This window comes from Malania oleifera, chromosome 4 (assembly GCF_029873635.1).
Source record: "Malania oleifera isolate guangnan ecotype guangnan chromosome 4, ASM2987363v1, whole genome shotgun sequence".
NCBI classification, from domain to species: Eukaryota; Viridiplantae; Streptophyta; class Magnoliopsida; order Santalales; family Ximeniaceae; genus Malania; species Malania oleifera.
This window is the reverse complement of record NC_080420.1, coordinates 43,673,534-43,689,458: the sequence shown is the minus strand read 5'-3', so window position 1 is coordinate 43,689,458 and position 15,925 is coordinate 43,673,534. Positions and strand designations below refer to the sequence as shown.

Genomic DNA, 15,925 nt, shown 5'->3' with positions numbered 1-15,925 from the left:
ATTGGTAGGTATGATAAAGGCTTTTTAACCTTTGAGAATCATTTGACTTGAGAAAGATTATGACTATGACCAATAGATTTAGACCGAGCTAACCATGTTTTGTTTGTTTAGTATCAAAGTTTTATTTGTCTAAAAAAGTATTTTGAAAATCCCAAAATATGTGTTTTTGAGTGTTTTTTTTTTTTTTTCAATTTTAAAAGGTCGATGATAAATCTCTAACTTTTTAAAGACTCATGCATCTCACCATACTTTTCAATTCCAACTCTCATTTCCAAAATCACTCTTTTTACTTACCATTTTTCAAATACTGGTAATAGAAGCTTGGTTCTCTTTAAAAAAACACTGTTGGTTTTTCAAGTCGGTAATAAAAGCGAAGTTTTCAAACCAATTGTTTTCACTATTCACCCTCACCACCACTATCATCATTATCATCATATTTTCACCAAAACTAACGATTTTGAGACCAACCTCTTTTAGAGCAAGACTCTAGACTTCTCGAAGTAATGCCATCACTAGAAGACCAAAAGGGTCTTTTATTTTTTATTTTATATTTTTTTTGTTTGAAGGCAACACAGACGTAATTGTGGTAATCATTCTACGAACATGTGTCTTTAGGGGTGCTGAAAGGCTGATCATCACTGAGATGATCGGTTAATCACCTTTCCCATGCATAAATGCACTCCTAAACTCTAAATCTGATTTTTGTAGACCTTTTTTTTTAGGGATTTTCTTTAATTTTCCTATATTTATTAAAAAATAAGGTTGTGACTCTGTGTTTTAACTACTTTGACCTCTTTTTCTTCAAAACTTTTTCTAGTTGGGGGACCACTATTCCCTCTTCATTGGCACGCCAAATAGAATTCCGCATTGACATCTTCTCTTGCTCTCAATGTACTGTCACTTTCAATTATAACCACAAGAATGACCTTTGATTTTCTCATGGAAGAGAAAAATACACTAGACTACCAAAATAATTATATGAAAAATTCCTATGCACTGACAAAGCAAAGCATTGACTTTTATTTCCTCTTTTCTTTTTTAAATTTGTTGTGAGATGACGTAAATCTCACTAGATGGGTACGAGGTACAACATCCAACATCTACTTAAATAATAAGATTTTTTTTTGTTCTCTCTAAAAGCAAAATGCCTCCTACGTTTCAAATCTCAACCCAAACTGCCAAGCCATAGCCGATAGCCATGGCGATTGCCCTTGTCCTTTCTAATTTATCACATTTTTTGATTTTCTTTTCACTTCCATTTTCCAAAACACCAATAAAATCTCATTTTCTTGTCTCGATATCTCAACTAACCTCTGACCTCCTCTTCTCACACCAAAGTTCCAAATCATCTTTTTCTTGATTTCTTCTTTTTTATACTCTAAATCTTAGCAGAATCTATAATTTCTAACTCAACCTTAATTCCTCTATTTATTGTAGTTTTTGTTTCTAAAAAAACTCACCTTAGAACTCGGATTGCAAGATATCAAGGTGTGCCCAAAATCGAAAATCTGACTGCAAGAATGATTATATTTAATAATTCATTTCTACACATAACTTTCTAACATTGACAATTTTTACTCTGAAATCCTCTTCACTCAAAAATCCTAATTTTTAGACTTTTATTGGTCATTGATTTTTAGCTTTTTAATTTTTATTTTCATAATCAAATAACGGTTTTAATTTTTTTTTTTATCCCATTTAAGAAAAATTCAAATATTTGAAAATGTTTATTTTGAGAAATATTTTTTCAAAAGCATCATTTTTGGAAAAAAAAAATTCAAACTTTTGGGGTAGGGGAAGAAATTAAAACCCCACTTTCTACCGCTGTAAAATTTAAAGATTTAGTTATTTATTGCTGTATAAATGCAAAACACCTACTGTATAAATGCAAAATACCAGTTATGACGTTTCCTCCTCTACCAATAGGCAATTGGCAGAGCAATAGTCACAGGCACATGACCTCCCTCTCCGCGCAGCGAAGCACCGACTCCTTCTGAAATTCGAATCCGCCATCTCATCTCCTTCTCCATATCCATCTCCATCTCTGCGTAAGACTTGCTTCCTCGCGCCATCATATTATTATCATCAAATTCTTTCCTTCTGTTCTAATATTTTCATCAATTTCTTTGTTTTCTAGGGTTTCGGACGCGTTTCCAAGATTGAGTCCGCGTTTAGAACTTTCGCTTGCGATTTCACCGGCGGAGGATTTCTCTTGATTCTGCGTTAGGGTTTGGGTTTCGAGGGCTTTTATTTAGGCTAGGATTTGTATTTGTTCCCTTATGTGTAGATAGGAAAGGAGGAAGGCTTAGAGGAGTTGGATTGTTTCGTGTTCTGGTTTCCTTTAAAATCTATCGGTCTGCTTTTTGTTGTACGCATGTTCTCGTTGTAGCCGCTCGAATTTAATGAATATTTGGCGAACAATTGGCAATTATTGACTATCATCGTATTTTTCTTTTAGAATTGTGTTTCCTTTTGTTGGTTGCTACATTAATTTTTTGATTTGAGTCTCTTGTTCTTAATCTGGAACAAAGGGACAAAGTTGCGAGACATATTGGTAATTCGGTTAAGGGTGTGAATACATAACGGTGATAATTCAGAACATACCCGTTATTGAAAGGAATTAATGGGTAGTCCCGGATCAATTAATCCGGCAAATGCACCCCGACTTGGGCTATCTGAACCAATTTCTGTCGCTGGTCCCTCTGAGTTCGATGTGACCAAGAACTGCGAGTTGGAAAAGGTTGGCGTAGTGCAACAGTGACTTTTCTTCTCTTCCCTGTTGATTTTCAATTTTATAATAAGAACTAGTTATAGCAGAAACTGCCTTTTTTATTTTTATTTTTAGTTGGATGTAAATATGTGATGTAAGTTTGGATGATCAGTTTCTAGCAGATGCTGGATTGTATGAAAGTCGGGAAGAGGCAATAAGAAGGGAGGAAGTGCTGGGGAGATTAGACCAGGTTGAGTCCCTGAGCCAGTTCTAATTCTAATACGTGTTGATTATAGCTATCATTTTTAATAATATTTTATTGTGAAATTAATCAGATAGTGAAGATATGGGTGAAAAATGTTAGTCGTGCTAAAGGATTCAATGAACAGCTGGTCCAGGAAGCAAATGCAAAGATTTTCACCTTTGGATCCTACCGACTTGGTGTATGAATATTATATCCCTTTCACTTTCTTTTCTTTTGTTTTTACTTGCCTCTAATTCTATTGGCGTACTTGCTCTAGAAATAAATGCCACAATATCTTCTTGGTAATGGTGGCACTTGTTGCATGTTTGGGATGTTTCCTGTGAAGAATTTTTGGGGCAGGGGTAGGTGGAGTGGTGTGGTCATTACGTTCATAATACTTGGTCATCTACTTCTCAATGCTAGTAGGGTCTTGGGGGAGTGTTGAGCTGCCAAAAGCCTGTGTAGCACTTTCTTGGTTGTTTGGGGCCAGCTTGCTAGTTCATGGGTAGCTTAATAATGTTATGTGGATTTCTATCCAAATAATAATAATAATAATAATAATATCATGTGGATTCATTTGATGTAAAACCTAGAGACCATTGCCTAGTGCAGCTGTGTCTTTGGTTGTCAAGCACTGGTGTGTAAGTTAGAGTCTTGACTGTTGAGGGTTGCCATTTCATCTAAAAATGCTGGTGCCTCTTGAGACCCACTTAGAGGGGTCATAAAATGGGTAATGGCCTCTATTTTATCAATGACCTAAGGATGGCATGGTATAACTGCAAATGTATTTTGAGAAATTAGAAGGTATTATAAATTTGTAAGATTGATAAATAAGAAAACCACAACCACCTCAATAGAAAAGAGCATGGTCTTGCTTTATTCTCTGCGAGTGGATGATAGTATGCATGGTTGGCTTATCCAAAGTTTTTCTCGTTCTTGTAGTCACAATCATTATGTCAACACTTTGATAATAGAGATGTGCTTTGTCATTGACTGCTGATGTCCATTGTTGTAATGCTCATCTCATTCTGTTAAGATTCTTTTGTGTTTGGTTGGTTAAGCAGGGGTTGACAATTCTGTATAGAAAGATGGGTGTGTGCAAGCAGCTTGCCTTTGTAAACCTGAATTAGAGTGAAAAAACTATGAAGAGATAAATTCTAAAGCTAAATCGAAAGAACTTGAAAGTGAAGGAATTATTATCTCCTATCACAAAATTTGTCAATCATAATAGTACTGTCCTTGGATAATCCAGGGTTTTCCAAATGAAACTTTTAATTACAAAGGTAAAAAATTAGGGTTGTGTATTCTGCTAGCATTTATGTTCTTAACAAATTTGAGTCTCTTTTTATATTCTTCTTCTCAGATAGGTCCATGGCCCTTAAAATTATGCAGCTCAAAAGTTTGGTTGAAATTTTAGACCTATTATTCTGCTAATATTTATGTTCTAAAGAAATTTGAGTGTTTTTTCTTCTTTTTTGTCAAATAGGTCCATGGCCCTGGTGCAGATATAGACACGCTGTGTGTGGGACCTAGACATGCTACTCGTGATGTATGATAAAAGCTTGCCTCTAGAGGAGCAACAATGCTTGAATTTGTTTCTATACATTTAGAGAAAGTGTTTGATGTGAGGAAATAACGTTTTTAAAATTGCAGGAAGATTTTTTTGGCAAGCTTCATAGCATGCTGGATGATATGCCTGAAATAGAAGAATTGCACCCTGTACCAGATGCCCATGTTCCTGTGATGAAATTCAAGTTCAATGGTGTTTCTATAGACCTTCTTTATGCGCAACTGGCACTCTGGGTTATCCCTGAGGTAAGTAACTTACCTTTTAAATTGCGGTAGCGGGTAGCGTAACGTAACGGTAACGGGTGTAAGGGGAAGCGGGAGTAGCGGATGTTACATAACAGGAAGCGGGTGTAACGGCCGTGAATTTTTTTGAAGCACGCACAACCTTGTGCATATTAGTGTACTTGCATGTTTTAGCCATTCTTAGAAAGAGTTTTAGTGTATATTGGATCCTTTAATTCGAGTAATTAAGTTATTTGGTAATGACAACAAGTTTACATTTAATTTAGACCACCATTGATAGAAAAGTACGTGTGTGTGTGCGTGTGTGTGTGCGCGTATTTATACTTCTCATTGTTTTTATATGTGATAAATTCTTATGTGTGCTAAATTAATTAATAAAACAAAATACATTATACACTCCATTAATCTATTCGACACATAAGACATATGAATAATATAAATATAAAATAGCCAAAAAAGAAAGAAGGTTGAAGTTGAAAAGTAAAGAACATAAATATTACATTACTAATATTATAAAAAAAAATATATTTTTCTAACAAGTTAGTATTTTGAAATTGTTTATTAATGCATCTATTTTGAGTATTTAAAGAAATAGTAAATTTTGTATCATTGTCATCCTCATCATAATCTTTTCCCCCTCTTGCCACTTGGTATATTGAGAATGATATATGAAAGAGAGAAAAAGTATGAACAACAATAACAAAACTAAGCCTTAAAATATGAAGAAAAGGTAAATAAATAAATAAATATTTTTTTTGTGTAACAGTCTTGTAGCGGTTACGTAACGGCCGTAGCGGCCTTTACGTAATGGTCGCGGTCCGTAACGGCCACTACGGCTGTGATTTTTCTTCCCACCGATTTCGCGGTGTGTAACGGTATCGGTAACCCAAAAAACCGTTACGTAACGGCGTTACGTAACGGTCGCGGCCTTTATTTAAAACCATGGGTAAGTTCTGTTATTTTCAAGTTTTCTTTTTTTCCGTCCTATTTTTATTTCGTTTTATTTCATTTTTTTTGGGGGTGGGTGTTGAATGAATAGTGAGACAGTCATTAAAAGGCACCAAGGGGGTTCCTACCACTGTAAAAAAAACATGTATTTGCATGAGGTAAAATATTAAAATATCTTGTTTATGCCTTCTCCTTTTGTGGAGGATATTCTAATATAGTCGTGTGCGTTTTCATTGTTTATTATTTTTTAAAGGCATCTCTCTAGGTACTTGCAAAAAGGACTGAACTATCATTTTTTGTTTTTTTTTTCCAACATTATGGGGATGTCTTGTTATCCTATTCTACGTGACTTATCCCTATAAATAAATCTTTCTTTTCTTGTTAGGGAAAATTTTCAATTATCATAATATCCAATTCTAGGATGTAGCCTTAAATAGGACACATGTACAATGAATGAGAAAAACTTTTCTGTTTCTGCTTTAATTTTTAAATTTGTTGTTAGTTGTGTCATGGTTCTACAGTGTAGGATTGGATGTGATGGTGGTCATGTCCAATCCAACTTTTTTGAACTGTGAATACATATGTAGAAGAAATTGGGGTTCGTCCAAGCTCTGTTAGACTTTCGAAAAGAGGCATCTGTGATGAAAATGGTGTGGGATTTTATTGAATCATTGATCCAGATTTCCAAGTCTATTGCAGGACCTGGATATTTCACAAGAGTCTATTCTGCAAAATGTCGATGAGCAGACTGTTCGTAGTCTCAATGGCTGCAGAGTTACTGACCAAATTTTATTTTTGGTCCCAAACATTCAGGTTACTGTTGTTTCATGCCTGTAGACACTTGCACACATGCATGCAAATAAACTCGCACAAAAAGAGTATATTTTCCTGATAATATCTCTTTTATATGGTTTAGAATTTTCGCACTGCACTGAGATGCATGAAATTTTGGGCAAAGCGTCGTGGAGTTTATTCGAATGTAAGGAGAATTTACTTGATACCTTTGGTATGGGGCTTTGCTGTTTTTTAACTATTTATTTGCAGGTTATGGATGCCATGTTTCTTTCTTTACCAGGTTGCAGGGTTTCTTGGTGGTATAAATTGGGCATTGTTAGTTGCTCGCATATGCCAGCTATATCCAAATGCATTGCCTAGTATGCTGGTTTCTCGGTTCTTCAGGGTGTTTACGCAGTGGCGCTGGCCTAACCCTGTCATGCTATGTTCCATTGAAGAAGGAACTTTGGGACTCCCTATTTGGGATCCTAGAAGAAATGTTAAAGATCGGCACCATTTGATGCCTATAATAACTCCTGCATATCCTTGCATGAACTCCAGCTACAATGTGTCAACAAGTACATTGCGTATCATGACAGAAGAGTTTCAAAGGGGAAATGATATTTGTGAGGTATCTTTTATTTGCTGTCACATTGTATATTGATCTTGAAGTCATGGGATTTAAGAATTTATTTGTCTTTGCTTGCTTTGGCTATTTAGTTATATTTAACAATGATGCTGCCTTAACAAAAAAAAAAAGAAGCCAAGCCTTAACTCTCACTAGGTGGGGTCAGTTGTATGAATTATTTTCCGTCAATTTATGCGACCATGAACCATTTCTTTTGATAGATTCATGGATATTAAATCCTTACTTACTATCTCCTTCTAAGTTATTTTAGATCTATCCCTACCCTTTCTTCTGCCCCCCACAATAACTAACTCTTCCTCAGGGGCGCACTATGTGGCCTGTGTTGCAAGTGTCCATTCCAACTGAGTCGTCCATCCCTTATCCTAGCTTCTATAAGAGTTACACCTAACCTACCGCGAATATGTTCATTTTTTAATTTATCTTTCAATGTTTATCACTCATCCATCTAAGCATTCTCATCTCAGTAACTTTTACATTTTGGATATTCTGTTTTTTTCGTCGCCCACCATTCTAATCCATATAGCATAGTTGGTCTTATAGCTATCCTATAAAATTCCCTTTTAATTTTGAGGGTTTTCTATGATCATAAAGCACGATTGAAGCACTTCTCCATTTTGCCTAACCTGCTTTAACTCTATGTAATACATCATTTTCAATTTTTCCTTCAACTTACATAATAGATCCAAAGTATCGAAATCTACAAATGTTATTTATTTCTTTATCATCAAGTTTAACTTTTTCCCCAATATTCCTCCTACCATTATTAGAATTACATTTCATATATTCTGTCTTATTTCTACTTATCCTAAAGCTTCTAGATTCCAAAGCTTCTCTCCATTATTCTCTAATTCAGTCTCTACTCCGTCCCTAGTTTCATCAATTAATATAATATAATCTGTAAACAACATACACCATGTAGCCTTCTTTTGAATACTCTTAGTCAGTTGGTCCATCACTAAAGCAAAAAGATAAGAGCTCAAAGCAGATTCTTAATGTACACCTATGGTGATTGGAAATTCGCTAGTTTCTCCATCTATATTCTGTACACTAGTCATTACTCCACCGTATATATCCTTAATGACATCAGTATACCTACTACATACACTATTTTTTTTTTTCTAAAACGCACCATAGAAATTCCCTAGGTATCCTATCGTATGCTTTCTCTAGGTCAATAAATACCATATGCACATTTCTCTTATTTTTCCTTAACTTTTCTATTAATCTTCTATAGCTTCTATGGTAGATCTCTTAGGCATAAAACCAAATTGATTTTTTGAGACCTTCGTTTCTAACTTTAATTTTTGTTCAACTACCCTTTCCCATAGTTTCATCATATGAAGTTTAATTCCACGATAGTTATTACAATTTTGAATATCTCCTTTATTTTTGTATATAGGTATTAAAATGTTTTTTCTCCATTTATTTGACATTTTCTTAGTTTTTGTAATTATATTAAATAAATTAGTTAACCATATAATTCTGTTATCACTTAAACATTCCCAATGTTCAATTGGGATGTTATCTGGTCCAATAGCTTTCCCATTTTTCATCTTTTTTAGTGCAACCTTAACTTTTTTAACTCTAATTTTGCAAATAAATTTCATATTTTTATTCTTTTCCTCATTTGACAATTCTAAGTTTAGGCTTTAAATTTGGTTTTCATTAAACAACTTACTAAATTAACTTCGCCATCTTTCTTTAATGTCTTCATCCAATATCATCCTCATTTATTATACATTTTACATTTCCTAAGTTGTTACTTTTCATTTCTCTAGCTTTAGCAAGTTTAAATATCTCTCTCTCCCTTTCTTTTCTATCTAATCTATCATACAAACTATTAAATTATCTATATTTAGCTATACTAACGGCCTTTTTTGCATCTTTTCTCGCTTCCTTATACTTTTCAAAATTATCCCTATTTCTACATATTTGCCACATTTTATACTAAATTTTTTTTTCTTTTACGGCCTTTTGTACATCTTTATCCCACCATCAACTTAATCTTCCTCTTGATTCACCTAAGATCTGTTTTGCTATCTTTTTAATAGAGTTAGCTAATCTACTCTAAATAGTATTTGTATCTATTCCATCCTCTATAGTCCAATCCCCATCTTTGATCATTTTATCTTTAAATTTTATTATATTTTCTCCTTTCAAGTTCCACCACCTAGTTATCTTACAGTGGTTTATTTTATACTTTTTCTTCCATTTTTAATATATATATCTAACACTAAGACTCTATATTGTGTGGTAAGACTTTAACTTGGAATAACTTTACAATCCTTGCATGATAAACGACCTACCCTCCTAGTTTAATAAAAAAAAAAAAAATCTATTTGATTTCTATTTTGTCCACTTTTTAAGGTTATTAATTGTTCTTCTCTCTCCTTTAAACAAATATTCATTGTACTATAATTATATGATATAGAGAAGTCTAAGATCATCTCCCCAGGCTCATTTTTGTCTCCATATCTATATCCTCTATGTATCCTCTCATAATTTTTATTATCCCTTCCAACGTGTCCATTCAGATCTTCTCTTATAAATATTTTCTCAATCCCTGGTATGCCTTATATAATACTATTCATATCTTCCCAAAATTGTCTCTTAAGATTTTTTGTTAAGCCGACTTGAGTAGCATAAACACTAATGCTATTTTATTATCTCTTGTCCTAATTGCATCTTGATATTTATAATTCTATCCCCTACTATATTTACATCAACAACACTATCTTTTAAGTTTTTGTCTATATTAATTCCTACTCCATTCTTAAGTTTTTCTTTTCCAGTGTACCAAAGTTTAAATTTAATTTATCAATTTTTGTTAATTCTTCTATTTTGCTTTGTAAAATAAAACTTGAATATTGGCAGTTTTCAGTTGTCACACATGCATGTAACAAGATTTGTCTTCATGTTAAACAACTTGAAATTGGCATATGTTAATCATGTTTCCTGGGGTATGTGGACCAGCTTATTATTTTTGAGTTGACGCATCTCTTAGGGAGCTGTTGAAATGGATATAGAGAACCCCTCTGATGTTGCAATACTTTATGGCTTGTGGAGTTTTAATGTCTATAATGATGGCTGTATTCTTTGCGTGGTCTTGACTTTTCTTTTCTTTTAATTTTTTAAAAGAGGTCAGTGATATTACTCTGGTTCATTAGCAATGTTGGGCTGGATGGGTTTCTTTTGGTTATGGATGTAGTTAAAGACCTAATCTGCAATTGTTTTTGACTAATGTTGCAACCAATGTTTGCAACGCCAAAAGGTCTACACTTTGTTGCAAGGGAATCATATACTTTTGCAAAGCATTTTTTCTTAGCTTAAAGCAAAGGGGATGGTGTCCATGGCTCTTTCATCTCGTTGTTTGCTGTTCTCTGTTCTTAGCAGGAACTATATCAATATTTACATTTATTGTTTTAAGAAAATAAAAAATTTAGAAGCTGAAAGTGGGGATGAAGGTTTTCATTTAATAATTGTGATTAATTTTTTTTTATCCCTGTTGAATAGATTTTGTGGCATTGTTTTTCCCTTTTGTTTGGATATAAAATGTTGTGAGGAAGGTTGGTGATGTAGTCTACATGCATGATTTGGTCCCAGCTGTTGTACTAAATATGGAATCATTAGCAAGGGTGAGAAACTAATAATCCTCTTTATTTCCCCATAACAGTGATGTGAAAAAACCAATATAAAATTCATTTCCATGCCCTATGTTGTATGTTCGCAGATGAAGTCCACTAAAAATCTTTGAAAGCTATATGGTATGTAAAAAATTGGAGTTAATTAGATTTAGGACTTTGTGGTCTGATTCTTGACAAGGGGCTGCTGATGTGACTTGATGGCTGATATTTCCCGTTTGTTGTCCTTCTGAGTGTTACTTTACAATTTACATATTAAAGACTTCAATTTTTCTGTAGGATATCGTTATTAGATGAATGAATGTACATGATATGATTTAATGTTGATTGTAAATTTACTCTCATTGTTGGTTTAGAAATATTGGTTATTTTAATTCTCAAGTATCATAATCTATATGTAGTTGGCCTGAAGTCACCCATTTTTTTATTGATTTGGTTGTCTAGGTCATGTTGGACTAAGCTTTTGAATAACCACCCTCCTCTCTTGCATTTTCTCTTTAGTCTAGGTCATGTTGGACTAAGTATTTGAATAACCCCCCTCCTCTCTTGCATTTTCTCTAATTATTTATGTTTTTCAAAGCACAATTTTCATGCTTTGATGTTTGCGATGCTTGCAGGCCATGGAGATAAACAGGGCTGATTGGATTAATCTTTTTGAGCCATTCCTTTTCTTTGAAGCATATAAGAACTATCTGCAGATAGATATTACTGCCGGGAATGATGATGATTTGAGGAACTGGAAAGGCTGGGTTGAATCTCGACTTCGTCTGCTTACTTTAAAGGTGAGATTCATTTTCTGTTTTCTTATTTGCTTAGCTAAGCTATTATTTTCCTTTTAGTTTCTTATAATTTTCACCGTTTAACTTGAACCTAGATTGAGAGGGACACACGTGGTGTGCTTCAATGCCATCCACACCCTGGCAATTTTTCAGACAAATCTAGACAATTCCATTGCTGTTATTTCATGGGTTTACGACGTAAACAAGGTGCTTCTGCTCAGGAAGGTGAACAATTTGATTTAAGGTCAACGGTTGAGGAGTTTAAACACTCTGTTGGGATGTACACATCTTGGAAGCTTGGCATGTGGATCCATGTATGTCATATAAGACGCAAAAACATTCCTCATTTTGTCTTCCCTGCTGGAGTCCGGCCTTCTCATCCTGTGAAAGTAGCTGTGGAGGGTGGGTCAGTTTTGAAACCGAAGGTGGTTAGTGCTGTTCAGGTGGATGGTGCTGCTGTTGATGGAAAGAAGAGAAAGAGAGATGAAGTTAATGCTGTAAAAGAATCTGTGCATATGTCATCAGACGTTATGGATCCAGATTTTCTTGGGGGACCTAGAACTAGAGAACAATGTGAATCTAATGCAGATGACAGGGCATCAAGGTATCATGCAAAATCTTCATGCCGTCGTGAGGAGGTTGAAGAATTTGTTAGATGCAGCCCAGCTATTGGCTCTTTTTGTAGTGATGGTTCAACAAGCTCAGAAGAGGCAAAAAACCCTGTTGGGAACTCTTCTGGCACATTGGCAGGTCATGAAAGCTGCTTGAAAGGACCTGATGAGCTTGGAGATAAAGAAGGCTTGATTGATCAAGCACAAGATCTTGGTGTCAGCTTGGAAGTCAGCCCCGTGCTGTCCCCACCAGCAAAGCTTGGAGCTGCTGCTACAACAAAAGTTGGTTCTTGCTCTAATATCTTCCAGAATGGGGATCTGGAGGAGCTTGAGGTCTTGCCTGCAATCCCTGTATATTTAGCTTCCCGTATTTTCTCTTTAACTTTTCCATGGAAATTCAAATTACGTGTGTTTGATATACATCTGTGTTTTATAAAAAATTGGGCAAGTTGTCCAATGTTCTTAATTCTTATGCAGCCTTGCTTTCTGTATATTTTTTATGTAGTTAAGCTTACTTTTGGGGTGCACTTGTTTCAGCAGCTATGGTTCCTCAGGTCTTGACTATGATAATTAAACATTTCCCTGGTTTGATTCGTCATCTAAGAGAAACATAAGTAAAATATTTTTGGTTTTCTGTGGGATTTTTTCTTTTGTTTTTGTTTTTGGTTTTTTTTTTTTTTGGGGGGGGGGGGGGGGTTGGTTGGACAGGTCAGCTTTAGTCCATGTGCATACTCTCTTTTTTTGATTGCATCAGAAATGGGCTATAAAGAGCTTAGCCAGCGAAACAAATGCACCCTTAAAGTAATGATGTGTTTGGCGTACTCATCAAGCTTAAATTGCATACTTTATGTATATGGTGTTTCTAACCTTACTCATGCATATCTCTCTGCATTTTGCCTGACATTAAATGTTATCCAGCTGAGTTTTTTGTTGCATCTCTGTCATTTTGGTCTGATGGGTTTAAGATGCATCAGTTAGAAGCATGTCCTATTTTGCAAAAGCATTACTGCCTCCTTTCACTAAATTTGATTTCCTGTTTGAATGATTAGTCTTTCAATATGGGTAATGATATGTTATTTTAGTTGGAATCCCATTAAAACTGACATTTTCCCTATTCTTACCTGAATTAAGCCTGCTGATCTGACCACACCGATAAGTGATAGAGCACTTCCTTCTGCATCGATGATCCCACGGAAGCCGCTTATCAGGTAATTAATGCAGTGGTAAATTTTTAACTCAAAATCAGATTGAGTTGCATGTGTTCTTTAAAAAATTTAAAAATAAAAAAGGGGGCTGGGAGTTATATATTTTCTTTGAGAAAGCCTGCATTTTTACCACACTATTTAGGTTCAGTTTGGTTGGCTTAATGTATATTCTTCAGATATCTATTTTTCAAAGTAGAACAGTTAAAATGTTAAAAGTTCCATAGTTCACAAAACAAAACGTATATTGTCATTACCATATTGTAAACAATAATGCAAAGACTTATTATATTCTGTATCATGGAATAGATAGGAATGACTGTTCTCTAATTAACCAAAGGAATATCTAGTTGTATCTTATTCCATGTTAGATAGAATTACAAAAGCTTCTGCATGAGTTTTTTTTTTTTCTTTTTAATCTCTAATTATTATATTTCATATACAATTTTGATTATATTTTTTGTTTATTTCATTCTCTTCTTAAATACCCCACGGAATCTGAAAGGGAAGTTGAAACAGTTTGCAAGCTGGTGAATGTTTTTGGCCGTTCCTTTGCAGGTTGAACTTTACTTCTTTGGTGAAGGCAAGTGGACAGAGTACTCGATGATGATGAAGAGATGAGGGCTTGTGCTGAACTCGTAATCATATCCACTACCTGTAAATTCATCTTTATTTTTTTTCGTCTTTTCAAAATTTCCTCTTTGCCTGCATGCGGAGGCTTATATGAGGGGTCTGCTAAGGATTTTTTGTAACTTAAAACAGAGCTGTGGACCCAATAAATGCGAAGAACTTCCCATTTTCTTGTATGTAGAAAAGCTACCTCTGCAAAATTTCCCCCCTTTCTCATATTTTGGAAGGAATAACATATTTCGTAGCGAGTGCATTCAACTTGGAATGGCCTTTTATTTTTTTAGAATTTGTACATTCTTGTGGAAAGGGAAGGGGCTTTATTGTTTTAGCGTATGTTTGTTATATCGGAGTTGGATTTCTCTTGCGCTGCGTTTGGATATGGTAGGATATGTGTCGGGTCCATGGACCAACTTGCTTTGCATATGGTTAGTAGGGAAATGAACGCTGGAGAGGGAAAAAGAGAGCCAAACGCGCATAAAAGTCCAAACATGTGATGTGCGGTCACCCCGTCACGCAGAAAATAAAAACAAAATGCCTTTGGGCCGAGTGGGGGGGTGCGCGTCAAATTGCATGATTCAGAAGAAGAAATTGCAGAAATTTCTGTTTGTTACAATTGGAAAGGAGTGGGGCGGGGGTCCATGCTATCGTGGGTGGATTTTGGTTTTGACTTTTGTTATGGCTGGCTATCGAGTTTATATGCTGTATGCGGCCTGGTATGGTCTCTGCGAATTTTATTAGGAATATTACTCTTGCATGGTCTCTGCCTGGCATGCTGGAAGGTGGCCAAAGTCCCGTCCCAATTGCCGACATCAACCGCTTCTTCTTCCCTCTTTCCCATCGCCCCAAATCAAACAAATATGCATCAATCAATTCATCAATCAATGCCCCTCTCTCTCTCTCTCTCTCTCTCTCTCTCTCTCTCTCCAAAGGCTGGCCGTATATATATATTGAAGAGTTTTGAAGGTTTTCTAGGGTAGGAAAGAGAAGCCAAAAGAGAAAGGAAAAGAAGAGTAAAAGCACGAGGAAAAAAAAGTGCACTTCCCTCTCCTTCCTGTTGTGTTTGATTTGACTAGAGAATAAAAATAAAGAAAATATTAACAAGGGAATAATAAATGTATTAATTAGATTAATGAATAGGTCTATTTTCCTATGATTCCACTATTTTAGAGAAATTGATTTGACACAAAAAATTATATTTTTTTTCGCCTTCTTCCATCAACCCTTGTAGCGTCCATCCAATGAAAGAAGAATTGACGAATAATTGACTCCTCATCCCTCGCTCACTCTGAGCCTCGTCAACTAAAGAAACATTGCAGTTGATAGGCGACCTAGGAATGAAATTATTGAGGTCACCCGCAAATGCAGCAGATTGATTGGGTGGCTCTTAAAGTCAAGGTGTGATGATTGATGGGGGTTTGCCAATTGTTCACATTAATTAACTAATGGAAGCTTATTACAACCATCAACTTGATGGGGATTTGGAATTTTGCCCATGTGTAAATAATAATTAAAAAACAATATTACTTTACTACCGTCGTTTGGGTGTTGCCACAATCTATGCCTATTTAACGTACATGTAAGGTCAAGTCGCGCAAGGTATTGCAGTATTAATTCACATAAATTGTGGGTGTTGTTGGGGAAGAGGTGGGTTATGGAGGTGATGTCCAAAACATAATCACTCAAAAATAAATATTTCTCAAGTTCAATCGATATTAAGTAGAATAATTAATTATTCAAAAATAGAAATGCATTACAACCAAACACTAAAATCAGTCACATAATCACAAGGAGAATACCATGATTTACGTGAAAAACTCTTTCGTATAAAGGGAAAAACTATGGGACTGAAATTCACTTCCAATCTTCTACTATTTCAAATTAATAGGTTACAATAGATCTTCTCTAGTTAAAACTAGAGACATACA

General features: G+C 35.0%; 1 protein-coding gene across 4 annotated transcripts; it reads left to right on the top strand.

Annotated features, from left to right (window-relative positions):
• Positions 1-1,879: 1,879 nt before the first annotated feature.
• LOC131152710 (nuclear poly(A) polymerase 1) lies at positions 1,880-14,258 on the top strand. 4 transcript variants are annotated; one of them, XM_058104520.1, is made up of 13 exons: positions 1,880-2,048; positions 2,138-2,740; positions 2,883-2,960; positions 3,046-3,153; positions 4,441-4,503; positions 4,608-4,769; positions 6,414-6,527; positions 6,631-6,693; positions 6,790-7,119; positions 11,396-11,560; positions 11,653-12,501; positions 13,300-13,376; positions 13,929-14,258. In XM_058104520.1, exons 2-13 carry the CDS (start codon positions 2,624-2,626, stop codon positions 13,975-13,977), a joined length of 2,175 nt encoding a protein of 724 aa, XP_057960503.1. In that variant the 5' UTR covers positions 1,880-2,048; positions 2,138-2,623; the 3' UTR covers positions 13,978-14,258. The 4 variants fall into 4 exon arrangements, with proteins under 4 accessions (XP_057960503.1, XP_057960505.1, XP_057960502.1 ...); XM_058104522.1 differs by lacking the exon at positions 6,414-6,527; XM_058104519.1 differs by lacking the exons at positions 13,300-13,376; positions 13,929-14,258 and having other exon boundaries at positions 11,653-12,751.
• Positions 14,259-15,925: the final 1,667 nt, after the last annotated feature.

What these genes read in the sequence shown, in the direction of transcription:
- LOC131152710 (XM_058104519.1), top strand. Translation starts at nt 2,624, where the DNA reads ATGGGTAGTCCCGGATCAATTAATCCGGCAAATGCACCCCGACTTGGG. An exon ending in AGAACTGCGAGTTGGAAAAG is followed by an intron (nt 2,741 to 2,882) that starts GTTGGCGTAGTG and finishes TTGGATGATCAG; the next exon opens with TTTCTAGCAGATGCTGGATT. An exon ending in CACTCTGGGTTATCCCTGAG is followed by an intron (nt 4,770 to 6,413) that starts GTAAGTAACTTA and finishes AGTCTATTGCAG; the next exon opens with GACCTGGATATTTCACAAGA.